The sequence below is a fragment of the Melopsittacus undulatus genome, chromosome 8 (assembly GCF_012275295.1).
Source record: "Melopsittacus undulatus isolate bMelUnd1 chromosome 8, bMelUnd1.mat.Z, whole genome shotgun sequence".
Classification (NCBI taxonomy): Eukaryota; Metazoa; Chordata; class Aves; order Psittaciformes; family Psittaculidae; genus Melopsittacus; species Melopsittacus undulatus.
This window is the reverse complement of record NC_047534.1, coordinates 31259468-31281914: the sequence shown is the minus strand read 5'-3', so window position 1 is coordinate 31281914 and position 22447 is coordinate 31259468. Positions and strand designations below refer to the sequence as shown.

The following is a 22447-nucleotide window of genomic DNA, read 5'->3' as shown; positions in this document are numbered from 1 at the left end:
GGTTATCCTAGTTGTATACACAGATTTCAAGGAATGTGCAAAACCTCCCATTATTCAACACCTCATTTCACCCCGACAAGCAAAAGCAACATCTCTACTGCTCTCCCATTTGATCTGCCAGCTTCCTGCTAGAATTTTCAGCATCAGTTTCACCACATGAGACAGACTGCACAGCAGTCTCCCTCACAAATTAACCAGGCAGCAGGGCACTGGGTCTCACTGCAAAACCAGCATAAAGTTGCTAGCAATAAAAGCGAGCACAGATTTTGGGGAGGTTGATACCACATTTGAAGGTTTTAGTGGATGGGGTTGCTTTTGTTATTGTAAATGGTGACCTATTCTGTGTGCAAGGAGAAAGCAGAATCCCTCTTTAGCCCTACAGATTCACAACACTTGTGTTTTTATACCTGAAATCATGCAGTTGTGCTTCAGACATTCCCATGGATAAGCACTTGGCCTTTCAACCTTCTCTTTCCAACTTAAGAAAGAAAGTTGTGGTCTTCCAAATAGTTTTATAGTGACTTCATATTTAACTTGCATCCCAGCAGGCCAGAATACTTCTGATCATCTTTAATACACTTGCATGGTGCAGACGTGAGCATATCAAAGGCAGCATTTGCAGAACGCTTTCTTCAAATCACATAATGTTTTGTCTCAAAAGAATTATTTGTTCAAACCCTAACAAACTTCATGCTATGGAATTATCCACATAAACATGACAAACATAGAGCAAGTGATTTTAAAATGCTTATTCTACAACAATGCCACTAAAGCTGTTTTTTAAGCGATTGTAGAAAGGCAGATGCATGGAAATAAATTATTTTGGTCTTGTAAAGCTAAACATTTTTCTGCTGAGGAGAAAGACATCCTATTTTTAATGTAGATCTCTTCAGAAAAGGACACAGCTGCTGTTCACTCACTTAACCCACTACTGCTGTAGTCTCTCCAACAGCCTCTTACTGCAAATTCAGCCTCAGCCTGGGGATGTTCAGATTTAGTTTGGGACCCCTGAATGGGAACCCTCATGAAGTGGGCTTCATGCTGCCAGGGTGTTTAGTACTTGGGATGCCACTGTCTCATGCAAGACTCCTACATCAAATGCACAGTGCAACTTTTCAGTCACTTGGAGGTTTCAAGCTCTCCTGGAGTGGTATTTGAGGTCCTAAGTGTTGCTGTCAGCCCAATGTGCTATTTCTGAGCCCTCACCCCCAGGAGTGCCCTGCTCTGCTCAAAAGTCCTGCTTCTAATGAGTTTCTGCAACAGTTCCTTCTGTCACTGCAGTGTAGATAAAGAAAAGGATCAAATTGAGATTCATTACAGCAGTAATTAAAAGCTGACCTTCCAGCAGTCAAGCCAGACATCTAGCCTTCTGAAAGAGCCCATCCCGCAGGTGCAAAGGACAGCTTTGATGCTTCACCCATTTACAGATGTGCAATTTGCCTCATTTTCTAAATTAGTCCCTCAAAACAAGACCAAAACAACCCAAACCACTCTCAATTTCCATTTGCAAGACTCAGTGCTTTTTCAGAAAGCATAAAAGCATCTATTCCAGTAGCAGAAGGAAAGCAGGTTTCATTTTCCCCTGTACTAATCACTGCTGTCCTTGCATACAGAGATACAAAATAGGTGCTAGAGGAGAGGCAAAACTTACCCACTCTAGATCTAATTTCATTATTTTATAGCAGATTAGAAAAGATCCTTTGTAAATAGCTTGAGCTAGCCTGGAATTCAAACAAGAGACTGACATCCCCATTTCCCAGCAGAGTCCTGGTCCCCTGGGCACAGCAAGGAAGAAGAACAGCAGGAGACCTAACCCACTGCCTCCTCCGCCCTAGCCACACACTGCTTTTACTCCGTGGAGCTTTGGCCACCATATGTACCATGTGAACATCTAAGAACCCTCTAAACATCCAGCAGCAGAGCACTACATGGTTTTCTGGATGGCAAACAGCCACCAGCATGAGCCACAAGCACAGCAGCCACTCACCCCCTTCATCACTTCCCTCAAAAACTGATGTAGCAATAGGTATTTCCAAACCCAGCCAACCAGCCTGGTGTGACAGACTCTGGGTTTGGTATTTGGAAACACAACAGTCTTGGTTTAAGCAGATATTTTGTTGTTTGTTCAGCTCTTTTGTCCCACGTCTTGGTGTCTCATAGGCATAAGCTTCACTAGGCACTTCCATGGCAAAGCTGTAAAGAAGCCAGCTGGTTAGTTTAAAAGAGTGCAGTCCTCATAGCATTCCCCCCAGGAATCTCTTGAAGCACACAAAAAAGTTTAAGTTGCATCACTTTTTCTACCACCACATCATTAGCTCTATTCCCAAATCTATATCCCAAAGCAGGAAAAAAGTCTCAATACCCTTTCTGCATTAGGCTACAAACTTTGCAGGGACAAAAGGAGCTACCACTTTACAAGAAAAGTAACAGCAGGATTACAGTTCCACTTACACTCCAAACTGCTCCTGTTCCTGTCAAGAGTATACTTTGTCACTAAATTAGTTGCAGGCCAGCATTAGCACAGATCCACCACATGTCAATAGAGAACAACTAACATATATATACACAGGTTTTGGCTTCAGCCTCCGGTAGGGACAGTGACAGGCAGTGCTGAGAAGCTTCTATAGGGCTGTCAAGGGACAAGCTTAGGATGAGGCAATGTGTGAAGCCAATACAGGGCAGGAAAGACACAGGCAGGGTCCTGGAAGCCCTTGGAAGTGTCAGGGTAACAAACAGCTGAACCACTGGAGCCACACAAGTTTGGACAAGCCACAAAGCAAGGCTGGGAACAAAGGAAGGCAAAACATCATCTAGCAGTCTATTTCAGCTCAAGACATGGGAGCAAGAAGAATAGTAAGGAAGAAAGGGGGTTATTGCTCTGTGGGACCAGCACATATGTAGACATACAGCTATTTTAGAGATCCCCTTTTAGCAGGAGCAGGTATTGCTTAGGCAGCTTGAACAGCAAATCCTCCCAAGGCCATGCAGCCAACCAACAAACCCTTATCCTATCCTCATCCCCAGAAACTACCCATTATAAGGCTACTCCACAGTCCTCACTCGGTGCTCTGTGCCTCATCTCCCAGTGCAAGGCATGACAGTGACATTCAATAGCAACCCAGCTCCACACAGGGCCAACCTGCCAGCTGTCAGAGATGCAGAGCTACCACAGCAAGTCTGCAGAGTATTTACAAAGCAGTTTGCTAAACTTATACAAAGGGAATAATTTGCAACGTAATGGTGTGTTTGCATTTTGAATATCCGATTTCCTGTTCAGCAAATAACCTAAACACTCCCAACCAAATGAAATGTAGACAAGACTTAAAATGTTTGAAGAAAAGCACTCATCCAGAAAATTAAGGTCAACACGGAACAGATGGTGCTTCTGAAAAATGTGGCTTCAACATTTATCTTTGTGTAAAATAAAAATCTTTTAAGAACCTCCGGCTGTTTGGTGACAGTCCTACTTGAAATATTGAATCTCGCACTCCATGGATAATAAAGAAGCACTAAAAAATTACTTCAAAATACTAAATCTAAATAAAGTTCCCTCAACTACTATGCAATAAGATTTTTGTGGGCATGTAAATACATATCAATAAAAGATAGATTCGAGCGCTTCTGTAACTGCTATAAATATTGCAAGTGCTCTCCCCATTTCCATAAATATGACCCACGACTCCCAGGTGAAAAGCTTTTCATTTGCAGCAGTCAGGGGAAAAAATTATCCTTTCTTCTTTATCAAAGCCTTTTGAAAGGCTGAATTTGAAGCCCAGAGCACAGGGAGCCGTGAACAGCTTGTTAGGATGATGCATGAAATGCCTTCTTCCAGCAAAGGTGGATTCGCTCAATGGGATTGCAGGAGAACTGCTGTTATCCTGGAGGGCAGGCAATGTCACACCTACCTGGGGAGGGAAACAGGGGCTTCCAATTTGGGCAGGCCTGCAAATTACTTCAGTAGTACAGAAATGAGCTGGAATAACCAGAAACACTGAGGTAGACCTGTCAGATGCCCAATTAGTAATAACATGTTAGAGACAAATCCAAGTGATATTAAAGAAATTGAGTGTTGGCATAAGTAGCAGTGCAAGTAATTACATGGCCAGGTGAGCAAGAGGCAGGGGAAGGCTCAGCAGGACAGCAGGGTGCTAGCGAGGGTCTGCTCAGGACAGGTAAAAGAGAGGGTAGTCAGGGAAAACACAAAGCTGCACAGCAGGGATCCTTCAAGTTCATCTGAAACAAGAACTAAAACCCAAACCCAACATTACACACATCCTGGGCCAGAATGAACCCGGTATTTCTGGAGGAAAACACCTGCAGTACCTAAAAATACAGTCCCAGGGAGATGCATCACTGATAGAGCACCCTGCTGACAGCCAGGCCCTCCGACAGGCTGTTACTTCAGATTACAGGGTACACACATCACCTGAATCCCTGAAGCTAATTGCCAAGGGGCCACCTCAATGCCTGGAATGAAGAAGTAGCCTGTGATAAGAAGTTTGGACATCCAGCTTCAGACATCAAAGCAGCCGCAGCCATAGGAGTTATGGGCTCATACCGCCAATGCACATACATAAAACCACAAGGTAATTACAGATCAACTGCCAGTTTCTGTTTGACAGTCACCAGACATCCAATAGAACAGCCATTATCAATGCACCTCTTTTTTCCAATGTGGCTCCCAGTCATTTACATCTACTAGAAAGACCCAGGTTTTTGCAACTCAAGCCTTCAGCCACAACACAGATGAAGTTGCACAGAAAGCTTCTGCAAACCCACTTTGCTAAAAAAGCTACAGGAAGCTTATTTCAGCAATTCTTCCAAGTTGACACATCCTTCTTACTGGCTCCATGATACTAACTTACTGAACGTTTTGGGTCTCGCTTCCTCTAGAAATTACCTCTGATTCCCTGCTCTACTGGGGAAAATTAGCTCAGCAAGAACATTTAGACTCCCTGTCCTTAGCAATGGGCCCTGCCATCAGTAAAGCACAGACAAAATGAAACTTGATTGCGTGTTCCAGGGAAAGGCTTTCAAGAGTAGCTTCTATACAGGGCTTTCTTGCTTCAAGGCCATCCCAAATCACATCACACGCAGTTCTGATAAGCAACAGCACAACAGTAGCTCACTGGAGTCTTACAAATAGTAGAGACTAGATCAAGGTCTCTTTCTCTCCTTACCTAGGGCTTTTTAGAACTAAATTAGACTTTTTCCTCTTAAGAGAAGGTTGTGTGGGTTCTGTCGGTCCTACCGCATGGCCAAGCCTTGCTGCTGCACATAGAAACATCCATCTGCATCAGGCCTTGACTCACTATTTCTAAAAGTAAAATAAATCATATTAATTTGTTCCTCTAGCACTTGGTGCTTAAAGTTATTTCTTGACAACTTTTGTTCTTGGCATTTAAGCATTTTTCATATTCAGCCCAAGTCTGACAGCACTATTGGTTATCCTTCTCTGCCTCGCTAATAATTTGGTTGATGGCATGCAGGTGGGTTTCTCTTAATTAAAAAACCCATTTGCAAAGTTTGCATTAGGTGATCTGAAAAAGTAGAGCACTCCACTCAAAGGTTAAATATAAGTGGGCTGCAGAGCTCCATGAAAATATTGCATAATTTAGAGATAAAAATAGCTTTGCTTTATTCAAGCTAGGCTGGATAGGTAGATTTTTATCGCAATCAGCCTAAACCCCATCTCTCCAAGTTCCATGCTCAAGTTGATTACAGAAAATTAAATTTAGTATTAATCAACCTAGGAAGAAGGAAATTACAAAATTAAGCTAATGCATAAATCATGGAAAATAACGGTGCAAACAGCTACAGTAGATCATTTAATGCATCCTCATGCTTGTCCCATGCCAGAATCAACTCCCCCCAGCCCTCCTGACAGGTAGTTGTCCAACCATTATAAAATTCACTCACGACACAGGTACCAGGCCTCCTCCCTCAGCCTTTCTGTTACAGACCTTGCATGAGCATCCTCCAGCTGTCCTGGTTTGGGTTATCTCCAAATCACTGCCCTGGTGGGAATGCACAGCAGGACACAGCAGAAGTGCTGGGTCTAACAGATCAGTTGCCAATGGCTGCACTCCCCACCCAGCAGGATGTATTTTTCCCTTCCCTTCAGCAAAAAAAATGAAAGCAAGCTTCATCTGCTCAAGCAGGTTTTACACTGCTGGAATGCTGTGCCTGGCTGCGTTGCCATGTCCAGAGCCATAGCTATTCACCCATGCCTTCAGAGGCACCAGTAACTGGCACTAGGGTGTAAGGGGCAGCCTTGCCCTACCTGCTGTGGGGCCACAGGGGTGCCCAGAGACCCTGCAGCAGGCAATGGCATTACTAGAGCCCAAGCTATGCAGATGCAGCAAAAAGCACTCCTTGAAGCAGCACCAGGAGGCAGGTCCCAGGGAAGCAGCAGCCTCTCCTGGTCACGCCAGCAGGCTCTCCAAGACTGATGGGTCACTTGCAATTTTGGGCACAGAACTGCAGCACTTGGCACCTCTGGAAAGAGAACAAACCCGAATACCTATATAGCTATAAAGAATTTGATCTTAGGAATACATATTCTTGAACGCTTCTTGATTTAGGGAGAAAAGTCTACGCACTGATTGTGGCTTTTTATGACAGTTTATCTAACACATAGCATTGTCGGGCCTGCAGAGCAGACACCATCCCATTTAAGCTTGTATAGTAAGGAAGCATTTAGCTCTGAAGGCACATCTACAGCACAAGAATTTTCTAAGCTAAATCCTGATGTTTTACTCCTTACCTAATCTTGCTAAGCAGGAAACATACAAGTCTGGACAGCCTTTATCAGCTGAGGGTGTGAGACAGCAGTTTTAGGTGAACTACATTGCTTTCTTCCTCAAAAAAACCCAGCAATTTGGAGACATTAAACAGAAACGTGATGTTTTTAAGAGTTCCTTCTAGTCACTTCCAAACTTCTTTTCTAATCTCTTCTTCTAATCTCTTCGAACTCCATTTTCTGTAGTTTAATCCAGAGTTTGTTTAGGATTAAGTTTTTCCAACAAAACACTGTGTATGTTTATGCACGTTATAAACACACACAAACATCCAACACCGAATAAACTAAAAATCATAATCCTTATAAAGAGCCATAACAATTTCCAGTTCTCTGGAATCAAGAATAAAGGAATTAGCAGCATGATTAAGGCTGAAGTCAGAAAGCACGTCTCTGAATGAACTCCCACAGGGCTTTGCTGAAAGCTTCCATCTCAGTTTTCAGGCAATTGCCCCTGTTTTGGTGTTTGTTTGGTTTAATTGAAGCCATGTCCGCATGAGCAGCTCCCCCATTCAGCCGGCTCCAACCTCCCTAATCACACAGATGCAAACAAAAGCACACCAGCACAGCGGCTGTTAAACCAGCCAGGCACACAGCCCTGTGAGGTCTGCGTGTTTCTACGGACCTAAGCAACCATCTTCCCCCCCTCCACAAAACCGAGCAGGCACTGGGGACACAGAGCAGCACCAGCAGCGCTGAAGCACCAGGCAAGCCACTGAGGCAGGCAGAGCCCCTCCGTGCTTTACAAACACAGCACCCAGACCACTGCCAAGCAAACACTGCAGCTCCCTCGGCAGCCTCAGCCCATCACCGTGCCACGCACTCTACCTGCAGCACAGAGGGTCTGGGGTCACGGGAGAACCCACCCTACCTCTACGGGGTGCTGCAGGCCACCCCAAGCAGAGCAGCCAGCCTAGGGTTTCCCTGGGATCCCTGTATTTCCCAGCAGCAAAAGCCAGGCTCACCCCACATCATTGCTCAGCATGGGGAATGTCAGGCTGAGACACAGTACCACACAGCTCTGCTGCAACCAGTGATAGAAGCTCACCAGCCCCGGGACAGGAGTCACAGCCATCTTCCTCTCAGCAACATGCACTAGTGCTGGACTGAGGGAAAGCTCCCACCATCAGCCAGTTCTAGCTCAAGAGCTAGCACTAGCACAAGCTGCAGGGAGAAAGCAAGGCACCTCCTGTGATGCCCTGTAAAAGAACTGCCAGACTGCACTCAGCAGCACAAGCAATTGCGGAGCTTGAGGGTTAAAAATAAACAGCATGTCTGAAATGGACAGTCTATGGACATTTGAGAGAAGCAGGGGGACAGCCTGGCAGCTGAGACCACATGAAGCAGCCCAGGAAACTCCCGAAACACTCCAAACCCTACTGGTGTTATTGATTCCTTACAAAGCACTTGGGGAGCTGCTGATGAAAACTGCCTTGTAGAACAGGAATGGATCCTTTGTTCTGAGGGTACAGACATGAGTTGCAGAGGATGACCCCAGCACAGCCCGGTCATTAGCCAAACACAAACATTAACATCCAGGAAAAACACAACATCCCAATGGGCTACAGGGAACAGCAATTTATCTGCTAAATGTTCCTGTGTCCAGAGACACACGTGCCCTAACAGAACACAGATGACAACCCTGCAATGCTGCTAAGGGTATCATCTGTACAGACTCCACCGACATAGAAGAGAGGTTTCATACCTCCTCAAGCAGCTTTGTACAAGCAGCACTAGCTGCTTACATCCTTACTGGAATTCATGTGATGCTGAAGAACTCCATTATTGGATTGCACAGGACTGTAACCTGCCAGTCACAAGTTAAGGCCAAAGCTAATTAAATGAGTATGGAGGCAGATGATATATCATGCCTTGTTCATGTCAGCTCTTCCAGCACCTTCCCCTTTTCACTGTGGACATGGAAGGCATGACTGCCACACGTCCAAGATTAGGGCAGTATTTCACGGTACAGGACTGCTTTTCCACTTTTGGGATCAAGGTGAAAGATCCAGGAACACATGGAAGACTGTGGCAGGCAAACAGGAAAAAATTTTCCACTGCCATACTGCTACAGTCTGCCATCAGTCCTTTTACTGGGCTGGCGGGATGAGAGCTGTTGTGGGGTGAAAACTGGGTGCCTTGTGACTCAAATGTATAGGGGCTACTGAGCTGCACTGAGGAACTGCACAGTTCATCCGGACATGTGAACACCTTTTATGGTTGTTTTTTGCCTTTGGCAATCTACAGTGAAACTACCCTAACTGCAGCCTTACCCTTCAGTATCTTGGGAAGACTTTTTAATGACCTAACCCACTGGGCACTTATGAACTACGCTATAGTGTCAGAATAGTTCATGACAACTGCTTGTTTACATATTGGAATGTGTGTCTCTGTGAAGCAAGGTGGTACGATCCAAACAGATGTAAGGGAGGCTCCCAGATTCCTCTGCAAACTGAGAACTATCTTGAGGCTGATACCATTGAGGGCAACGACTTTGTCTTAGGTTCACTCAGATCAGAAGAACTTGAAAAATTACTACGATGATATTTACTTTAAGTCCATGTGACTTTTCAGGGCACAGATTTCCCCTGCAAAGAAGTAAAAATTTATTAATAGATTGAAATATTTTCACATAGGAAGCAGGGAAGCAGGAATGCTACTAACCTTGAGAACATGAAGACCAGCCTCTTGCCTTTTTCCTCCCAACTGCAAATCAATCATCCACTTGGCAGAAAGCTTTTAATCTTATTGCCACTTATCAACAGTAATCATCCCAATTTTTATTTGGAATTTATGAACAAGTATTCTGTTTATTAGCTTAATAAAAGCCCAAATGCATAGAGCTACAAACATCAGGCACCTTAGCACGCACCAACACAGGGCTCCCACCTATAGCAACCTTCTTTATGCTGTAGAGAAGTCAAAACCACCAGGATTGAAATCCATGATGAAAATACCCAAGCGAATATGAGGTGCCCACCATGCCATCACTTGCTACCTTTACAGCTACTACTGGAAAGCACAGCTCTCCCAGCATACTTATACCTCATCCACTTCTTTGGAACACGTCATACGTACTTCACAGGTTTGAAATCCTCTTGGCTTCCTTGTCACAAGCATATCAAATGTCTTAATGCAACACTGAATAAGAGGTTGTCCATGCATCCAGACTATACATGACTTATTTAATAAGCAATCCAAAAGTCCCTGAGTTACACATCACCTCCTTACACCATTTCTCCAGAAATCACTGTGTGCTTTTTTCTTTCAGCAGTTAACACTGCTCTTCCGTAACAGCACCTATGGGTGATCTCATGAGGCATGCCACCCTCTTGTGTCCAAGAGAAGTTTCACTAGTTTCACCTGAAAGCAGGTATCAGGATAGCACTTCACTAGACCAAAGGCAAACAGCCCTCGTGTGCTTGAGCACAGTCTCTACTAAACCTCCTTTGTTGTTGCTGTTGTTTGCATTCAGAAGAAAGTTCAGTAATTCAGACTAAGCAAGGAACTTCTGCCAATTAGAAGCAATTTTCAACAAGTAATTACAATAGAGTACCAAAAGCACAAATATCAAATGGAAATAACATGTAAACATATGTGACATAGTAGTAGATTCAATTAACATGAACAACCAGAGACAACTCACAATTCAGAAATAGCCTTTTGTCATGAAGTCTTTATGGCTTGATAGAAAGAAAAGTTAGATTTGTTTTTTAAATGGTTAGTGCAATTTTTTATTTGAGAGGTCAGCTATAAGAATTAAACATATGAATCCAGTATGACACCTCAGCTTCCAAGTTGTTTTTTTAACCTGATCTGAAATATGGCACTGGACGTTTATCTAGAGTCAAGGCATTTGTGATCCCAGAATAAAACCACAGCTATTTCCCCCCAGGAGATGGTGGTAGTGGGGTTCTCTAAGAGATTATTTGTATTTCTTATAAAGCAGATGAAGGAAAGCCTAGCAGCTTAACAGCATCAGAAATGCAGCTGAGTGCTTGGCCAGTACCTCTGCAATCCACATATCCATAATTCATTTGGAAAAGTGAATAAAGGAAGGAGAATGCAGCTTCATTGAAGAGATGGGTAACGCAGCATTTGATAACAGTTCTTTCCTGGAAATTCAGACTCGTACGATGCAGTCTTAGGGTTTTACACGAGTGGCTACAAACAGCATATTCCCCCAGTACTGTCTGAATTCAGATCCTACTCTCCTGCTATTTCATGCAAAGCAAGAATGAATAACTAAGCTTCTATGCAAAAATCACTGTCACTTTCCTTGACAGTGATGGTGTTAATGGAGAATTTTTAAGTAGCATACACCTTCTTGGAACCAGAAGCCATGCTTCAAAACACTCACCATGTCTTCAGCTTTTAGCTGAGTTACCTATTCTCCAATTCAGGAGACTGGGTGCTGGTGCCACCATTTCCTTACAATTATTGCTTTTACAAGCTATATTCATTCCAAGGACACCCAATTACTAGAGCATATTTGCTCTTTCCCTTCATTTCTCTTTCAAAACAAAGAATTCCCATCAACCCTAACAGAAGTCAACATATGCACAGGACATAGACCTTTTAAGGCTATATGGCTGACCAACAGAAAAATACATACATGTAAATGAAATTTTCTTCCATTTAGCAAAAGGTACCGAGTTTTAATTGAGACACTTCAAGCTGTTACCCTTACTTTCTTAAATTCATCTTCTCCCCCTTACCCCTTAATGAGTGGGGAAGACTTCACTGTGCTTCCCTAAGCAAAATAAGAAATAGATCACATCAAGTTTGCTCCATAGACCAAAAGGTAAAAAAAAACAACAATAAAGGACAAACTGGTTCACAGTTAACTATAAATAAAAGTGCAATAAGTGTTCAAGTAGAGTGTAGAGTTTAAGCAAGCTGTACAACCACATTTGGCATAGTCATCTTTTAAAGGCTCTGCGTGGGTCCCTCCCATTACCGACAGGGAGAAAAGGCTGAACACTATTAGCTGGTGTTGGATTTACAGGTCCTCGTCCATTGCCTCTCCCACTACCTGCGTAAGAGTGGCCATGATTATATGTAAATGGAAATCCACTTGATTCAGGTCCAGTTTGTAAACCATTTCCTAAAAAGACAAAAAAGGTTATCAGGAGTTCCATGGACTGAAACCACTGCTCCCTTATGTAAGTTTAGCAACAGTGAATGCAGGGAGTTTGTGGCAACCAGCAAACCCCAAGAAACAGAAGAAAAAAGCCCCTCTGGTACTGCAAAAGCTTACCTCTTGCACCCTCCTAAACTACCTCCCCATCATCCCTACCTCCACTCCCAAATGAAGCAAGAAAGATCAGAGCTGTATGCCAATTCTTTGCCCAAGAGAGACTGGAGTCCTGTGAAACTAGACTGGTGCTTTCAAAAACATATATTAGCTTGTAGCTCACACACCAAGATGCTCCAGAGACAGCAGGGCAGCAGACATCAAGTAGAAATCAGCAAAAGCAAACTACACAAAGCTCCTTGTGTCATTCCCCACTACCAGGAACACAGACATAGAAAGCTGCTTTATGAAGTCCAGCCACAGAAGCAACTCAGCTAGCACCAAGCTCTCCTGAACTTAAGCCTCATAAGCATCATTGCTCATGTTTTGCTGGTAGGAAGAAGGACAGAGCTGAAAAGGCAGAGTGATGACAGGAAGCATGCATAGAGAAGGAAGAGACAAAAGGAAAACATTGCATTTAAAAACCACACAAGAAGCAGGAATAAACCACCAAAAGTTTCAGAAGATATGCTCACGTTCAGTAAAACAGCTGCCCACCACCCAAAGCAGGGGCAGCAAGGAAGCGTCTACACACTAGTTGAGCTGAAAGTGAAAGCCTACTTGCCCCCATCCCCAGCACTGAGGAAAAACTGGCCTGAAAGCACTTCTCCCTTTTGCTCAGGATAATTTATTTTCAAGGGAACAGAAAGAGCTTGTTTTTAATGACATGTTACAGAATCAGTTTGCTGTGACTAGCAGGGTTTAGCTATACAGCTTCAGGTACTGAGTCTGCACATGAATAGTCGTAAGCTGAGAAGGAACCTCAGGTTCTTGAAGCATTTTCTTATTTCAGCTTCAATGCTTAAATAAAATCACAGAATAATCTAGCCAGGTCAAATACTGGAATTCGTATTACCACCACTTCTGTTCTGGAGAGCTAAGCTGGCAGGAAAGCCATGGTGACTGGCAAGACTGAAGTATTAAAGTTTAAAAAAAAACCCAGAATTTCAAGTACTGCAAAAACACTTTGAAAGCATCAAAACAACTTAGGATCAGTCAAGTCCCTTTACATAATACGGGCACCTTGAACATTCTGATCTCCTCCTCTTCCAGGGAAGAAATCCTGAAACCATTATCCATTAAATGTTCATGCTTATGTGCTTGCAGGTTCAGGTCCCAGTCTAAGAGATTTCTTAGAGCATAATACACTTTTGCTCCGGAGCGGGGAAACCTTAGCAAGATAAATTTCTTTTTATTAAGTGTTTCTCATCCTTTCACTTCCACAAAATGAAAAAACTTACCCAATGGCCCAAAAGTACATGAACTCATATTACTTGACGCAGAACTATTCTGTTCACCTTGTGCCTTCAAAGAAAAAAAAAAATACATGGATCAGAAAAATTTCCCTTTTTTACAGGAAGGAGATATTTCTCCTGTGTTCTTATAGCAAATCCATAGGGAATTTATCTGCTACTAATTATTTGTTCATTTTTATCTATCAAGTCCATTTTTCCAGAAGAGTCACATCTTATCCCAGCCTGGTGTAAAATACTCAGAACAAATAGCACCTTATGCCAGAAGCCTCAAACAGGTTTAACATACCAGTTTGTTCTGCCCCATGTGTTCCGTGTTGGGCTCACTGAAGTTTGGCACTTCTGAATATACCATGCAGAACCTGGGGAGAAATTAGGATGATGAGGTAGTTCTAAAGCCTAAGGTTCTCAACTCTGCAATTCAAATGTTGACATCTCCCATCACCTAGAAACAACTAAGCCAGACCCCACCATTCAGCAAGAATTCATAGGTACTAAAAGGCTCTTTGAACCTTTTATAGGCTTGTGGTAAAGCTGCCACATCTACCTGGTGAGGGTGTTTCAGTCAAGCAGAGGCAAGTACACAGTTATCTAGGAGGTAAAATGGCCTAAAGAAAACAAAAGGTGATTAAAGGGCTCCATCCACCTCTCTTGCAGCTGCACAATCTTGGCCAGCACCCACTCACAAGGTCACCTGAGACAGAGTCAGCCAGTCTGCTCCCAGATTGTGATTCCATTAGTTCTCTAGGGAAAATTTAAATGCTCCCACACACTCCCACATGATGGGGTGCCCCATTAACATAATAGCACAGAGGAATCCAAAACAGGGAATGAAAGCATCCTTTTCCACCCAAGGGGACTATGAAGGAACAGGCCCACCAACTCATCACATGGAAATTATGGCAGAGGGGAAAAAAGATTTGGATCATTACACAGCTTGGAGTGGTTAAGAAGTGGAGCACTCACCTCCTGCTGGGAGGCACAACCCAGATAAGGACTCACCTCTCTGCAGCCTGCTGGAGAGTAAGCCAACTGGCTGATGCTTCTGAAGCAATGGGTTTATACCAAACAAAATCTACAGATCACCATTTATAATATCCAGCTGAATATGGGGTATTTCTGAACCACCCAAGAAGAGAGGTGGCCACGTCAGAGTCCCACTTCCCTGATCACAGCAAGGCCTTCCACAGCTCTTTGTGCAACCAGAGTAGCACTCTTCTGGTTAGAAAACTGTTGCTATTTTTTCCTGTTGTTTGTCAAGTGTGTTACTCATGCTTGTTCTTAATCAGGAGGAGTCACCATCTCAGTTTGTGGGCAGTTTAAAGAAGGTTTAATGAAGCTTGCTTCTGTTTAGATATGATTCACTGGAATTACCTCTCTCTTCCCTCTTTGCACTGCCTGTCTCTCAAGCATGATACACACACACCAAAATAAAGTGGCTAATCAAGCTGAGGCCTAGGTAAGCAATGCAGATTAAGTCCCTTGTCATTTATATACCTCCTCCCTCTAGGTAAAAAACAGACCTGTGCCAGTGATGGAGGCAGATTTTCCTCAACCTACCTAGAATTTAGAGAGGGTCAGAGCTCATTACCACATGGAAACTTGCACCACAGCTGCCTGTGCTGTACCTACTTGTGACAATGTACTAAGAGCCACCATGTCTCATACTTACCATGATGCTCTAAGTGGACACAGCACCACAATTATGAACATACAATACTTACTCCCCAATTTTATGCAGCTCCCCTCCTCGTCCTGTATAAAGTGTCAGGCATCCTTTCCACAGAGATGCATACCTGGCCAAAGAAAAGGGAAGCAAAGCAGTCTTAGTGAATGAGAATCACAAAAGAAGTAAGTGGAGGCATGCTGTCTTCCATGAGTTAATAAGTATTACATATCAACATAAATGGATAAAAAATTTCCCAAGGACTCCAACTTCACTGAGCTAGAAGTTGATGGATCCCCATATTTTACTTCTAGCAAAGGTACTGGAAGCTCAGGTGACTCCTTTGGTAATTTCCAGGAAAGCAGCCAATCATGAGACTGGATGCCTCCTTCCTTGGCTGAAGCAATCCTTATGACTAGTCCTGTAGAGGAAAGGCATTTTGCCAAAAGCAGTATAGCAGTATCTGTGTTACCATTCAGTGGTAACTCCCAGTAACAGCCAGAAACAATCATCTTTGTTCACTGTATATATAGATACTGCTAAAGAATGAGTATGATAGGAAGTGCTTACTTTATCAGTATAGGTCCTTACCAGATACGTATGTTGGGTTTTTTTAAGGCACAAGTTTGACCATCATGTTCCAAGTGAAGTGTAGAAATGCAATGAAATTTTTTGATTGCAGAAACATTCACTTACAAGACAGCATGAGAGCACTCCAGTCTTTATAGTGGCACTTGACTTCAAGTACTGGAATTTAAGTGATGCAAAACTTCCTGCATAATTGTTCCTTTCAGTGAGGGGCATCATGTGTAGGAAGAAAATAATGAAAATACAGACCAGAAACCCAGGAGCAATGCAAGGGAGTTAACAGGAACATGAGTGTCTTCTAGCAAAGGAATAGGGAGCCCCAGCAACTGCATTCTCAGGAGTCACAGATAATCTGGACAAGGCACCACTTCCTTATGCTCCAGGTCTATCTCTGGAATATAGATAACCAACCTTCCTCTTGTACTTTGCTTTATCTGCTGAGAATGGGAGCCGTGCAGCTGCCCACAGCCTCAAACAGAGGCACCAGGGAGGAGTCACACCAGCAGAACAGGACTGCAATACCAATCCAATGATAACCTTCTCTGTACTTCAGCATGAGCAGTAAAGCATAGTATCTACAGTTACAGTGCCTATCTTGGGAGTTTTCTATCCAGAAGCAGGGTTAATGTGCTTCATAAAGCTACCTTTCATTTTAAAGACTCCCTTTATGCTTAACCTTCAATAACTAGCTAGTTGGACAGTCCTGTGGCAGAGCACAAGGGAAGAGAACTACCAACTAAGCCGAACATAAATTTACTGGGACAAGATTCAGCACATCATGGGACTGATAACCTCCAGCACAAAATTATTCTACATATGCAAGCATCTGTTTTTGTCTCAGGAAGAGCTGGCTATAAGGCACTAAACTCCAGAACTAACTTCAAATTTAGAAATCTTAACTGCAACAGCTACCTGTAAATGGGTTTAATCAGCCAATAACAAAAATCAGCCACAGTGTCTGCTTTGCAGAGGAATGCATCTGTAACTTGAAATTCATCAGAAAAAAAAAAGACATGTTTCCATGTGGGGTCTAACTAAGGTTTTCTACTTGTAATAGTGTGCATCTTGAAAAGTCAGATTAGCCTACAGAGCTGAAACTTACCTGCCATTTAATGGCAACATCACATGCTCAGTCCTATTTAAGTACAGGCTCATGTTTGGAGAGCCCTGCATGGTAGCACGAGGGCATTTTCTGAGCTTCTGCAATTTCACTCACAACATAGTCCTAAGTGAACATGCAACTCATTTAAAGGAAGGCATGACTTAGCCACCCACCAGAACAGTGATGTCAGCTCAGGAATTTAATTCACACAAGCCAACTTCACTTTTCAACATGAAGGGGTGCAATGACCCTCCCATTTGTTGCACTGAAACACCAGGGCAGCTACTGCAAGCCAGCCACAGAGCAGTGACACTGCTGAACAGTGTCATTAGTTTGTTTCAACGTCACCTACACACAGGGCTTTGTGCTGGCCCAAGTTCTGGTTTAGTTCCTCCCACAGTGCCTCAGCACTCCACGTGTTCTCCACGCAAGCAGCCTTCCTCAGAACCACCTCTGCTGAGGAGTCAGGCTCTCTCTTGTAAAAAGACATTAGCATAGTAGGAAGCTGCTGTAGTTTCGGTGGCAAAGGTTATCCGATTTCATGTCAAAACCAAAAATTACACTCAGACAAACAACTTAAGAGCAGCTCAGCTAGCAGCTCCACTGAGTAACCTTTTACCTACTTTTTCACAAAAACAAATTAAGACCTTACACTGCGTAGCTCCACCATCTCCTGGTGTGCTGTAGGCCAAGGGATCAGTGTAATGCATTTCTAAGTGCAACTTAACTGGCATAAAGAACTCAAATTAAAATGACTTAACACTTTGCTATTGACAACTTAAGTGACATGGTACAGGATTTTCAAGCTGAATCTAGTATGCTTTCTCATAACATAAGGTTTTGGGTTGGTTTTGGAGATTCTTTTTCAATTAAAACAGCTCTGGAATAAGTTAATTGCACCTCACCAAACTAATAATGCTCTATAATGTAGTCCTAGCATGAATGTTTACAGTGAAACTGAAAAGGTCCTCATCTGCCTGTCCTTTCTGTTAAACCCACTGCAACGAAGAGCAACATTTCTGTATGAGACACATTAATCATCCCCTTCTTCCATTAAGGAGCTGACTGCTAAAAATTGGCTGTGAAAATAAAAACATGATTTTGACCTCCCTGCTTGATTTACATACTAGGACTGACTGTTGCATTCACCCCCCACCCCAAAAGAAGTATTTTCCCTGACAGCTTTTTTTAAAGCCAGACCCAGTCTCCTATTAAACACCACCTCCTCATTAAAAATTCAAGCCCCTCCTAGCTGTCTACCAACTATACGCTCAAGCCAGGCACATTCTGGGGTGGGAAAGGTGGTGGGATCTCAGGGTGCCAGCTGGGTAACAGAGAGCCGGGCCAAGGGGGTCCGGCTCTATCATCCGCACCTCTCAAGAGGCGGCCGAACTACTCAGAACCCCGCACCTCCGCCTCGGTGACAAAGGACTCCCCGACCCAGCGTGCCCTGGAGCGGAGCGCAGGCAGCGCCCGGCCGGTCTGGGCAGCGGGGCGGCAGGCCGAGCCCCGTACGCACCCTTTGGTCAGGCGGATGATGTCCCCCGGCTGGATGAGGCCGCCGATCTCGTCCCACACGGAGATGGTGATGCTGCCCGTCTTGTCCGCCACTTTGCAGGACCTCACCTCATGCCCGTCCTTCGTCTTGGTGACTCGCCCTGCGGGGAGAACGGCGGATCAGGGGAGCCGGCGGAGTAGGCACGGCACATAGCACGGCCTGGCCCGCCAGCCCCCCCCCCCCTTCCCCCGGGTGACACGCATGGGCGGCCCGGGGGTGGGGCGTGCCGGACGCCACTTACCGATCTCCAGCACAATAAAGATGACATTTAAGTTTTTCAGTCCGGGTTTTATGTCTTTTATAAGGAAATATGTATCGCTCGCCGCGCTCATAATGCGGCCGGCACGGGGGGCAGGGCTGACGGGGCGGGCCGAGCCCGCATCCCGCGGGAGAACAGCAGCAGCAGCACAAAGCCGGGCAGGGGGGCACCGGCAACCCTCACAGGGGACGGGGACACGAGCACCGAGGGGCTGCGCGGTAACTGTGCGGACACGCCCGACCCCCACGGCTCCCAGCCCGGACCAACACCACTAACCCAACTCTCCCACCCCCTCCCGCTCCCGCCGGCACTGAGGAGCACATGTCCGCGGCGCTCTCATTTATAGCAATAGGGCGGGACCACCGCAGACGCCGGGTGGGGGGAAGAAGGGATGACGGCGGAGAATGGAACCGTCCTGGGCACGGGGAGCGCCGGGAGTGGGAGGCGAGCTGGAGGCGCGCGCTGATTGGGTCGGTTTGCGGCCATCTTGTATTGGTCGGGGAGCTGCCGAGGGAGATGTGGTGGGTGCTGAGGCGACTCGAGCCAGCCGAGCCGGGTAGGGGCTGCGGGAACGTTCGTCGCCAGCAGCTGTAGCTTGGCTAGAGTCGTTCACTTACTGAGTTTATTTCTTCCGCGAAACAGCTCAGCAGCACCCTGAGAGAGGCAGAGGGCTCCTAAGTAGCGACTCGCCTCCTCGCCGCGCCATTTTAAGTCCTGGTTGTGACACCGAGAGACGTCTTGCAGAGATTTCTTGAGGGTCGATTTCTCAACAGTTCCGGCCTTATTCGCTGAAAATACACCTTTAGGAAAAGGATGCGTTTATGGGGGTGCCCGCTAGGGGCGGGTGTGTTTTTATTCCGGGGAACTGTGATTCGCGTCCCCACCAAGCAGAAATGACCATTGCGGGGACTGAAGGGAGGAGCAGAAGTGGTGTGTGGTACCCCAGGGCTTTGCAGGGCTGCACCACAATCTAATGGTGCTCGGACTAAATGTTCAGTGGATGTATGGAAAGTTCAGGGTTATGCGGAAATTTATTGTGCTGAAAATGGGAGCCAAAGTCCTCTTGAACACTGAAAACACTATCAAAGCACCCTGAACTCTTTTAACAGGAGCCTTCTGGGGAGACAGCTTATCTGACCTTGGTTAGAGGCTGGGTCAACCATGAGGCGTGGGCAGCATCTCCATGGGCAAAGCTGGTAAGGTGGTGGACTAACAACAAGCTCCCCCAGCCTCGTGATGGCTTTGGCTGGAAGGTTCTGAGGAAATTGCTCCTTGCCGCAGAACAGCCCAAAGATACGCAGATGAATTACAAATTCAGCTCTCCCCCTTAGGAAAGGTAGCAGAGCAGTGTATGCGCACTTTGCTTCTCCTTTCCAGAGCCAGACTTAGCTAGCTGGGCTTTCACCTTCTATTTCTGTAAGCAGAAATCCATAGATGACAGCAGTTGTGAAATTCTTGGCCACGCATTCTGCCACATTGGAGCCTTGGTCCAACGAATGTTGTGCAATGCTTATCTGTAGGCAGTGGAGCAGCACTGCTGGGTACAACTTGGAGCTTGGAATAAAACGTGCTGCTTGCAGGAATCTAAAAGGAAAGCAACATGAGCCACAGGAGAATTTGCTTAAAGTCCCAAAGAGCTTAATCCACATCTGTCCTGAATCATTCAGTCGGTGCAGATGGGGGGATGACAGACTCCCTCAGTGGCCTCTCTCTTGACTGGCTCTGTAAATTTAAACTGGTAACGCTAAAACCTTCAGAGTGAACAACTGTATGTCAGTGCATGAATGGCTTTAATTTAGTCAATTCAGAAGGAGTTCAAGCCAAATTCCAGCAAAAACAGTGTCCCTGGCAAAGGCTGCACAAAAATTGCTGTAGAACTAGCAAAAATTTTCTATACAGATGAGATTTTTCTGCCCTCTTCTCTACCTTTTGTCTGCCCTTGAGCAAGAATCATTTTGCACCCTGTGTATTCAGCCGCAGTAGGACCCTGTCCTGGATCACTCCAGGTGCTACTAAAACATGACTCTTAGTACCAAAACGTCTGGAACAGGACAGCCAAAGGCCATATACTGCTCTACTTCAGGGAGCGAAAACCCAATGGAAAACATCCACAACGGGTCGCAGCTCTTGCATTCTGACTTAACAGGAAGAGAGAAAAAAAGGAAGGATCATAGAGCAGATCTCATTGGAGATTTGAGGAGAATCCTTCATTTTGTACGGAAAAAAATACGTTATGGCAAATGTTGGGTAGAGAGGAAGCCATGAGGGTGGTTAGCTCAAAAGCACAAAACACTAGCGAATGCTTCACCAAAACACACTTCTAGTCATGAGTCACTGGTAACATAGTTGCAGGTGGACATCTGTCCAGGAAGACAAGTGTCAGTGTAACACAGGAGCTGAGAGAGGTGCCAAAGACACCAGATGTGGGCTACCAAGGCACCTTGCAGTTCTACTCAGTATACTTGCAAATAGGCAGGCAAGCCACCTTTGCGTCAGGGAGTGTGACCACTTCGCTGCAACACCTCATGTCCAGGCTGCTTGGTGTTCACCACAGAAGCCAAATTTAGCCTGTAGTGGATGTCTGCAGCAAGGGTTCCACTGATGAAATTAAATGTGTCCAAGCTCATTTGCTTGCTGCAGAACATTTTTGTTCTGTGTGCAGGATGCAGGTGTTCGTAGGCTAAGACTCATGAGAATGTTTCAGTCCAAAGCAAAATCAGGGTTGGGTTTTAAAAGAGTTCTCTGCAGTCACAAATCTGGCAGAAGTCCCATGCACCCCAACAGGTCTGGGATTTTACCCTCTGGCTGCCATGCAGTTACTCCAGCAGAGACATCAGTCCAAACTGCCTTTTTTCTGCCAGTTGCTCAGCATTCAGTGCTTCTGGAGTCCCAGAGTAGATCTTCCCACAAGAAACCTGGGAGCAAGAGCTGATGTTTAATATTTCATTGTACACAGAGATTCAAAATGTACAGAGGCCTGCAAACACCACCTTTAACCAAGCGTTACCAGGCCATTACTGTACATCTGACAAGCTCTTAAATAAAGCTACAGGTCCAGTCAGCTGGTTTTTAACATTGATGACACTTCAGCTCCCTGATGCCACTTCACAGTGGCAGCCACTCTGGCATTATGGAGACCCCAGAAAACAATGGCTTGGTTCCTTCAGCATCTGTTGAGCACCCCATGATCAGCCACTGGGGTCAAGATTTCCCTCAGGGAACTATGAATGACTTCAGGTGAAGCCACACAGGCTGGAGGGGAACGTCAGCCAGAACTCAGATGCCTGAAGCAGGAAGGGCTGTTGGGTGTCTGACTCCAGGATTTCAGGCAGCTTTTTGTACCACCTACCTAGCTGTTAGCTGAGTGAGCTGACTGAGTACCAGGGCATCACACCGTACCACAAGGGAAAAAAACAAACAACTAAAAATGAGAGAAAAAGCAACTGCAAAGTAAACATTCCAAATGTGCAGCATTCTTTCCAGAGGAGCCACGTGCGTGTCCTGCAGCACTAACGCAGCCTTTTCATCTTGGGCAACACACATTATGGCAGATGTTTAGGACAACTTACATGAAATCCCAGATGTGGGGCAATTCTAGGCAACTTCCCTGCTCAGCTGTGAATCTGGTCCTGGACCACAGGAATTTGGATCTAAATTTCTTCCATACAGACAGAAACATAGGAGTTAGTGTGTCCTCATCTTTTCCATTACAGATCCAAAGGACAGTGCAGGGGGCATGTCAGGGACATGAGTTGGAAGGAGTGGGAGAGAAGATCCCTTCCTTGAGGGAAGATCATGAGGGGTGGCCGTGAGGGGTGATGGGCAGTCATGAGGGGAGATCATAAGGGGATAGAGGGACAGCCATGGTGGAAAATCGTGAGGGGAAAGGAGGGACGGCCATGAGGAGTGAAGGGTGGTCATGAGGG

At 45.2% G+C, this 22447-nt stretch overlaps 1 protein-coding gene across 1 annotated transcript; it reads right to left on the bottom strand.

Annotated features, from left to right (window-relative positions):
• Positions 1-8362: 8362 nt before the first annotated feature.
• On the bottom strand, positions 8363-18782 carry NABP1 (nucleic acid binding protein 1). Its single transcript, XM_034065307.1, has 6 exons — positions 18504-18782; positions 18224-18362; positions 15073-15144; positions 13638-13710; positions 13337-13400; positions 8363-11906 (listed from the first exon to the last, which is right to left on the bottom strand). The coding sequence occupies exons 1-6, from the start codon at positions 18592-18594 to the stop codon at positions 11722-11724; spliced, it is 624 nt and encodes a 207-aa protein (XP_033921198.1). The 5' UTR covers positions 18595-18782; the 3' UTR covers positions 8363-11721.
• Positions 18783-22447: the final 3665 nt, after the last annotated feature.